The sequence below is a fragment of the Dendrobium catenatum genome, unplaced genomic scaffold (genome assembly GCF_001605985.2).
Source record: "Dendrobium catenatum unplaced genomic scaffold, ASM160598v2 fragScaff_scaffold_665, whole genome shotgun sequence".
NCBI lineage: Eukaryota > Viridiplantae > Streptophyta > Magnoliopsida > Asparagales > Orchidaceae > Dendrobium > Dendrobium catenatum.
Genome location: NW_021319127.1, coordinates 2,170,357 through 2,178,848, shown reverse-complemented (window position 1 = coordinate 2,178,848; position 8,492 = coordinate 2,170,357). Strand labels below are relative to the sequence as shown.

The 8,492-nt window shown below is 33.6% G+C and overlaps 1 protein-coding gene across 4 annotated transcripts; it reads right to left on the bottom strand.

Annotated features, from left to right (window-relative positions):
* Positions 1-3,821: 3,821 nt before the first annotated feature.
* Positions 3,822-7,590, bottom strand: LOC110092170 (methyltransferase-like protein 5). 4 transcript variants are annotated; one of them, XM_028695644.1, is made up of 6 exons: positions 7,320-7,590; positions 7,065-7,121; positions 5,088-5,185; positions 4,819-4,888; positions 4,309-4,424; positions 3,822-4,221 (listed from the first exon to the last, which is right to left on the bottom strand). In XM_028695644.1, exons 1-6 carry the CDS (start codon positions 7,377-7,379, stop codon positions 4,191-4,193), a joined length of 432 nt encoding a protein of 143 aa, XP_028551477.1. In that variant the 5' UTR covers positions 7,380-7,590; the 3' UTR covers positions 3,822-4,190. The 4 variants fall into 4 exon arrangements, with proteins under 4 accessions (XP_028551477.1, XP_020672247.1, XP_020672246.1 ...); XM_020816588.2 differs by having other exon boundaries at positions 3,826-4,241; positions 4,376-4,424; XM_020816587.2 differs by having other exon boundaries at positions 3,828-4,228; positions 4,376-4,424.
* Between the last annotated feature and the right edge of the window lie 902 nt (positions 7,591-8,492).

The window sequence follows — 8,492 nt, the reverse complement described above, 5'->3', positions numbered from 1 at the left end:
TGTTAATTAAACAATAACAAAAAAAGTTTTAATCGAACTAAACAACGAGTAGCTCATCGAACATTTGGTTCACTTGTAGCCCTACGTGAAATAAGTTCTCCCCAAAATAGTGTAGTAGTGTTGGAATTTCTAAATTTGAGTTATAATTCCATGATTCTCACAAAAAAATAATATTACTATCTCATAATTAGCAAAGTCAAAAACATAAAAGTTGTGAATAATTTCATTACTTTTTAAACGATATGAGAATCGTATAATTCTTACAAAAAAATTGCGACCAAAACAATGATTAGTCAAAATTTCAAATTTAGGTTTTCATTTTGAGATAGTATAATCAATCTCGCCTGAACTATTTCAATGATTTATATGCAATAGCATAACCCATTTTGTGAAATAAGATCTCAATGGCTTTGTCAAGTGTCTTGACCACCTCATTGATAACCTCAACTACCTCGGCAAGCACTCTGACTAGTTCTAAATTGGCCTCAAACACCTTGGTGACAATGTTAAACACCATGGCAATGAAGTCGGATATTGTAACGATCTAACGACCATGTCAAACACCTCAGTGATGATGTCGGACATCCCAACAATGATGTCGAACACCTTGATGATGATGTCGGACATCTTTGTAATGATGTCAAACACTTCGACAAGGATGCAAATTTTAATGTCAATAAATGGCCTAAAGAGTTCAATTGGGTTAAGTAGGGTTCAAGAGATCAAGCCTAATTTAGTGGTCAATTGGAGTCCATTCATTTATGGTTTGATTGATAATTATAACCCTCTAGAAGAGGTTTGGCTAGTTAATTCAATCAATTAGTTCAAAATCATCAATTGAATCCATGATTTAAAGGATATTATTCTCAGTTAACTTGTAGTAAAACCTATGATCCCAGTCCAAGGTCAAAAAATAGAGGTCAATCAAAATGTAAATACATGCAATTGAATCATTGAAGAAGAAATTAAATGCTTAAACCACCAACTAGATCCACTTAGGTGGGTCTAAACTATGATTGGCTAAACTCAAACATATTTCAAAAAAATGAATATGAAATTGAAAGTTGATGATTAAGGACCTCGCCCAATGGACTTTACTAAGTTCATTTGGATCTCATAGTCATTGTAGGGTCAAGTGTCTTATAAAGCTTAAGTTAAAAGCTAAAGTAAATTTTTAAGCTAAGCTAAACTATGATTAAACCTATGAATGGGTTAAGGAATTGAAATTGAGTTGAAATGAGCTTGAGGATCAAGCAAGGGTGTTGGCACAGTCAAATTCAAATGACCTAGATTGAGCATAGCTAACTTAATCTGCTCAAAGAGTATTTTGGACAAATCACATCCAAACAACAACAGGATATTGAATGTTCACATTTTTTTATTCCAACAGTAATATTTTTCTTTATAAGTTTAAGTCTATTGGATCTATTATGTAAAAGTATGAATATATATATATATATATATATATATATATAATTAAAATCTAATAAAAAAATATCATTTCTAATACTTTCTAACCAAATTTTTTTAGGTGTACCTCTACCTTACTTAACATAGCTCAAATCAAATGCATCTACTCTCCTAAGTAAGTCATCATAAGGCTGACATTTTATGTGACCAAACCAGATAAGACAACTCTCTAATCTTATCTGCCACTGGAGCTACTCCAACCTTTTCACGTATATACTCATTTCGCATTATATCTCTAAGAATAAAGTCACTCATCAACCTGAGTATCCTCACCTCTGCAACACTTAATTTTATGCTTCTCATTTAATGACCAACATTCTACGCCATAAAGCATTGCAGATCTCAACACCATCTTATAGAATTTTTCTTAAGTTAAATGGGTACTTCTCTATCACATAAAAGGCTAGGTGCATTCCTCCACATCAACCATCCAAATTCTATTAAAAAAATCCCCATCTATTTCAACATCACTTTGAACAATAGACCCAAGATATCTAAAGTGTGTACTCTTTTAATGACTTGATCGCCCAAAGTCACAATCCCTTCATTAGATCTATCACTACTAAAATTACACTCCATGTATTCAATTTTAGATCTACTCAAACAAAAATCTTTAGACTCTATGCTTGACCTCCATAATTCAAGTTTTCCTTTAACTCCCTCTCTAGTCTTATCAATAAGAATAATATCATCAACAAAAAGCATACACCAGGGTACATCCTCTTGCAAATGTCTAGTAAGAACATTTATGACTAAAATAAAAAATATGGGCTAAAAATTGATCCTTGATGCAATCCAACTGAAATAGAAAAATACTTGGTCAAATCACCTTGTGTTTGAACACAAGTAATAGCGCATGCATACATATCCTTAATGACTTGAATAAAAGCATTATTAACTCTTTTTTTTTCTAGAACTTCTCAAAGCACTTCTCTTGGAATGTTATCATCTCAAGGGAATTGAGTGGTAAAAGGATAGTATGAAAAATAAAAGATAAATTTTATAAATAATAATTAGGTTGACGATATAATATGAATCTTAATGTTAGGTAGCAAAAAAAAAATCATTAAAATCTAAGTTCGGTGTGGTTGAAATGATGTTAAGAACTCAAGATTTATGTGTGGTAGAAGTAGGAAGGATACACTAAGTAATGATCATATTAGTAGAATGATTGGAGTGACATCTATGGGAAATAAGGTAACTAAAAATAGGATTATATCATTTAGATATGTTTAAACCTATTAGACGAGTACATAAAATTAGTGTCAAAGAATTAGGAAGCTGAGTGAACCAAAAGTTACATGGATGGAAGTTGTGCACACAAAATTCGAAGACTAGTTTTAATACCCCAACACTCGACAAAAACAAATAAAAAAATGAGATTCTATAAACCTAACCCAAACGATAATGTGATGATGATCATCTCATAGTCATAAATTATAAAACATAAAATCAGAAGTATAAATTGTAACAATTAAAAATTAAATCTACTTATCAAAAATGCAAACTATTATTATAATAACTCATGTATATAAAGTAATTCGGTAGTTGTGACACGGCCAATAATGATTGATAAATTTAAAATTAATAAAAAATACAAAATATAATTAGCCTACACCATAATAGTTATTAATATAATTAAAATTTATTAAAGCAAATAAAGAACTAATATTCAAATTTCTCTATAAAAATAATTTAATCATGGCAATTACAAATATTAAGTTATATACAACAACAACAACAACATCAAGCCTTTATCCCACTACGTGGGGTCGGCTACATGAATCCTTTTTCTCCATTGTGTCCTATTAAAAGTCAAATTCTCGTTTAAATCTAATAAAGACTTCCAGGGGACGCCCTAGCAAATTTGTTAAGTTATATATATAAACAAATTTGCTTAATTGTGATTATTAAATTCCTTCATAAATTTAACCAAAAAAAATCATTACTCTCATATATGTTTATTTATAAAGAGTACAAAAGTATATTAAATTCAAATAAGACCATAAAACATATTACTTGCTAAATTGAATTATCCAATGTATCTGTCATATAAATCTAATTTCTTGATTGCAAACTCTTAAGAACAAATTCTTCTGTTACTTGTACATGGTATCCCAAACATGTCTTTGTTTCTTTTCTTTTCTCTTTTGAAGTAAAATAAAACAAAATGATACTAAAAAAGGCTTATGGTACCATATGCAGCAACAAAAACTCTTTGTTAGCTTAGTATCTAAAATGAACTCTTTTTAGCTTAGTATCTAAAGACCACAGGCAAACTAATCAAGCATCTCCTTACTACTTAGCATGTTATTGCACTCTTTCTCATGAGTCTCTTTGTCCTTCCCTTCCTCTCATTGGTTTGTACAATTAGAATAACTAAAAGGAATAGAAGAAAGTCAATTCATTAATTAAGAGGAACAGAAAAAGAAAACAAAAATTAAGGCCAGATGATTGACCCCAGTTACATTTGAAAAAAAAGTGCAAAATTTGAGCCTCAAATGGTAGAGTTGTATGTAGAAAAATCAAAAGCATTGCAGACATTAGGCATAGTTTAAAAGTTCCCAAGACATGTGGAACCGGAATCATCCCCAAAGATTTCAGTTAGGGCAAAGAATAGATAGAAGAATTCTCATTTTCTCTTTCTTGCCCTACTAAGCTTGGCCCGACCCCTCCAAGACCGCCGGAACCACCGTTGGACCAATAATTCACCGGGGCCGTCAACAACCACTTGGATGAGTGGCATTGTCTCTAACAACTGAAGTTGAGGCCTAAGGTTCAAATCTCAGAAAAAAAATTGCCAAAAAGAAAAAGAAAAATACGAGACTACATGGATACAGGGATTCCTTCATCATAAAAGGAAGCATGAGAATTAGAAATAGAAACGATCCATGGAGCAGCTCACCTCTCCAGGACAAGTTTTTGACATCGCATTGAATTAGATCTACATCCACCTGCATTAATTGCCCAGCCAGTGAAAGTTCAGCGTTATCTGTTGTGATATTCTACAGAGACATAAATCACAAATAGGATAAACACATTTTTAGAAGAAAATCGTAACGCCTTCAATGAGAATGTCATTAAATATTGCTCCCATTGCGTAATAGTATATGCTTACAACAAACATGATCCATAGAACTTAGGTTAAATTATTTAAAAATAATAATAATAAACGACACAGGATCCATCCCTTTACCTCTAAAACATACATAGTTGAATGAGCAAAGCCAAGCATGCTATGAGAACTTGAAGCATATCGAGGATAGGATCGTATTGAGTCAAAACAGATACATTGGAACAAAACAAAACAAATATTTCCAAAGGAACGGAAAATTAAAAGAACAGTACCTCAAGATTTTCAGCATTTTGTGAAGCCGTTTCAAGAGATTGTAAATCAACATCGATACCAATAACATAGCTGCTCATGTTAGAATGATATTTTATCAGATTAAATTTGCCAAACTTTATTGGAACTAGAACAATAAAAAGAACTGGTAACGTAATTTTGCTTTTAGCAGAACCTCCATGTCATGCATTTACAAAGTCACTTTGTAAATTGGTTAGGACATTTATTCCAAAAGGAAGAAAGAAGATTACTCAGCAAATAAACTACTCACTCTGCACCCAAAAAAGCACTGGCTATGCCTAATGTTCCACAGCCACAACCAAAATCTGCTACTACCTTGCCATTCACATCCCCAAAAGTATTTTCAGCCTGAGATGTAAATGAAATAATAATGCATATAAGGTCACACAGTTTCGACATGTAATTATTTAAAATTATCACTGGGTTCTCTTATTAATGACAAATCCACAAACACTGACAAGAGAATATCAGGCTTGTGAATAACAAATTCCAAAAAGATGAGCATAAAGCATGGAGCACTCGACCACTTGAGGCTTAGGCTTCATTTTGGACGGCTTTTTTATTGCTTCTTAAAACGGAGTTTTAGTAAAAAATTTCCGTTTTAAGAAGCAATAAAAAGCCGTCCCAAACGAAACCTTAGTTGCCCATTAAAATCCCTGAATATCTGCCATCATAAAAAGTTTGTAAATGTAAGTACTAAAATATAATTTATGATCAGATAGAAAACAAATAACTGAATAAATTATCTCTGTGAATATATCTTCAAGCGCATATGTTCTATTATTTACCAAAGAACTAATTTTGGCTATATGCTGAAGGAATGTACAAGGGCCAATTCTGAATTTATCCACACCCTGCATCTATTTTCAATACAAAAAAAAAAAATCATCTAAAAATAACTACTTGCGTATCTCGGTATCTCTCACAAAGGAAAAGACACAAGGTCTAGTCCCTTTACTATATGAAGTTAATGTCCAAGTACTAATTATTCACAGACAATTGCATCAGATCCAAAAGATGATTACTTATTTAAACAAGAAAGATAGAATATATCCCTTTCCTTTAATGACACCACAGCCACCCATGGCACTTTGTTGGCAAAGCAATACCTTTTTTCTTTCTTTTTTAAGGAAAAGATAACTGCTGGAATTTAGCAGTAATAAAACAAAGAATGGAAGACACAAGTTATGCCTGGCCATGAATCAAAGTCCGTGTAACGCGGAATGGATATGCAAAGGATCTTCGTTGAAAATAACTACAATACATTAGGATTTTTCAAAAGAGAACGCATTCGTAGCATGCTAAGGATAACAATTTGACGTGAAAACATATCAAGGATCATTCAAGTGAATAACAAGACACAAAAGCTGCCACTCTAATATCAATTGTCCCTATTCTATTCCAGCAAGAAACTGTCATAATTTTCCTCTCTCCTAATACCTTCCTGAAACACTCAATGGAAGAATAAGTGCACTACAAAAACACAACTTACCAACTCAACATTGAGTGGTGAGAGAGGGGCTCAATCATTCAAGGGAATAATCAAAACTTATAAAGCCTTCATGATTCAAAGTGAGGTTAAGAGTGTTTTGCCTAACATTTACTCATAACTTCACTTACACGATCACTCCTCTTTTTCTCTCTACAACACCAAATTGTTTAGATAAATGTTTCCACTAATTATAATAAATATCACGTACTATTTAAGTACATAAATCCAAAAATAATCAAAATCTTCGGCCATTTAGAAACTTGCATAAATAAATGTTCAAAACCTTATACATTTATAAACTCCTAATAACTATAATCCTTGAAATGATAGGGGAAAAAAACAAAGCAATGAATTTAAGGTTCTTCTATATAAATATATTAGAATAATTCCACCGATAAAGTGATTTAAGAGTATCCATTGCTCGGGAAATTATTCTATGCGGAGTCCGGATGGCGAGAACCAGTCTGAATTGGCTGCGCTTTTATTGAGTATTTGCTGGGCTTTCTCCCATTGCTGACTACTTGCCAGTGTTAATACGTTTCGGAACAAACACTTATAATGGTACAAGTAATTCTCAGAAAGATAGCAAAACCAAAATTTTTCGTTTGAAAAGAAAATGCTTCGTTGTGACGTTAACAATGAAATTGACACTAATATATCATACAAAATAACCTGCAAATCCTTAAGAATACATCCAAAAACGAGAGAAGTAAACATGGAACTGAAGAAGAATACCGTATAAAGCATTCTTGAAGCGATGTGTGGCCCTGTAGGATACTGTTCCAGGTCTAACTGCACATTTCCAACAGTGAAACAGAAACAGAATCAAACTATTCTATTCTTTAGAAAGAAAAAAAGAACATTTTAGGACAACTTAAGATTGATGGAATCTGGGAAAAAGAATAAAAAAAAAATCAACGTCCGTGGATTGGTTTAACTAAAAGCGGAACAAATTGAGAAGATTGATGAAATTGAAAACTTTTGCCCGACCTTCGGATTGGAGAACTGCTGAATCCTTCCCAGAAGACTTTCGATCTGTTTAAGCTTCATCTCATAAAAAAAAACCCCGTGATAGCCAAAACCCTAGGGCGTCTACCTCTTCCTCGAATCGCGATATGCTGTGTTTTCGTTAAGAGATATCATGACACAAAATCTTTCATGATTTTCATCTGTTCTGATGTCCAATAGAATTGTCCTGCCATTACCGACCTGCATCAACTGTTATGCAGCTAAGAGTGTGTTTGGATAGTTCCTAACTCATTATATTTAGATCTCAATTATAATTTTATTTTACTAATATTTCTTTTTCTATTTTCTTAAAAAAATTATATTGAAAAGTTTTTTTCACAAATCATAATAACAAAATTATTTTCTCTACGGTAATTTTACAACTAACTTTATAAAACATTAAGAGTGTCAAAATCGGGTTTCGGGTCGGGTTCGGATCAAACCCGAAATTTACCCGGGTTCAAACGAGTCGACCCTAACCCCACCCATCAGGTAACCGAGTTGACCCGACCCATCAGGTAACCGAGTTGACCCGACCCAACACAGTTGAGCTTCTAGTGGCGGCGGGATGGCTGGACGGCGAGACGGCGAAACGGTGAGCTGCAAGCAGCAGGTGGGTGGGCGACAGGCTGCGGGCGGGCGTGGACGCAAGCGAGATGGTGCGGACCCTAGCGGGCAGGTGCTGGCAAACTCGAGCAACATGATCAGCTCATTTCAAATGGGTTTCCGGGTTGACCCAGCAACCCGTACGGTCAACCAGAACCCGGCTCGTTTTTTCAAACGGGTCGAATCCTAGAACCCGAACCCTACCCGTTTTGAAATCGGGTCGGGTCTAACCTGAAATTTTCGGGTCGAGTTCGAATCAGGTTTTCATGTCGTGTCAAATATTGACCCCCTATAAAACATTGTAGCCATCCCAAATAAACCTTAAATTACAAGTACAAAAATACTAATTTTTTTTAGTTTCTATAATAGGAAAAATCGTGAAGTTTAGCCTAATTCCTTGATTTCATTAGTGAGTATTAAAGGCTACAAAAAATGCCCTTCCTACAATTGGAGATAGCATTCATATAATGAGTGTAGATGGATTGTGGAATATGACTTTCATGTTGAATGTAAGAGGAGCCTTGGCGCAATGAAAATGGCATCAAGAGA

Excerpts from the sequence above, each read along its gene's own strand:
- LOC110092170 (XM_028695644.1), bottom strand. The coding sequence starts at position 7,379 with ATGAAGCTTAAACAGATCGAAAGTCTTCTGGGAAGGATTCAGCAGTTC. Across the intron at positions 7,122-7,319 it reads AGCAGTTCTCCAATCCGAAG|TTAGACCTGGAACAGTATCC; the intron begins GTCGGGCAAAAG and ends GGAAATGTGCAG. Across the intron at positions 4,889-5,087 it reads AGTGCTTTTTTGGGTGCAGA|CTATGTTATTGGTATCGATG; the intron begins GTGAGTAGTTTA and ends TAACATGAGCAG.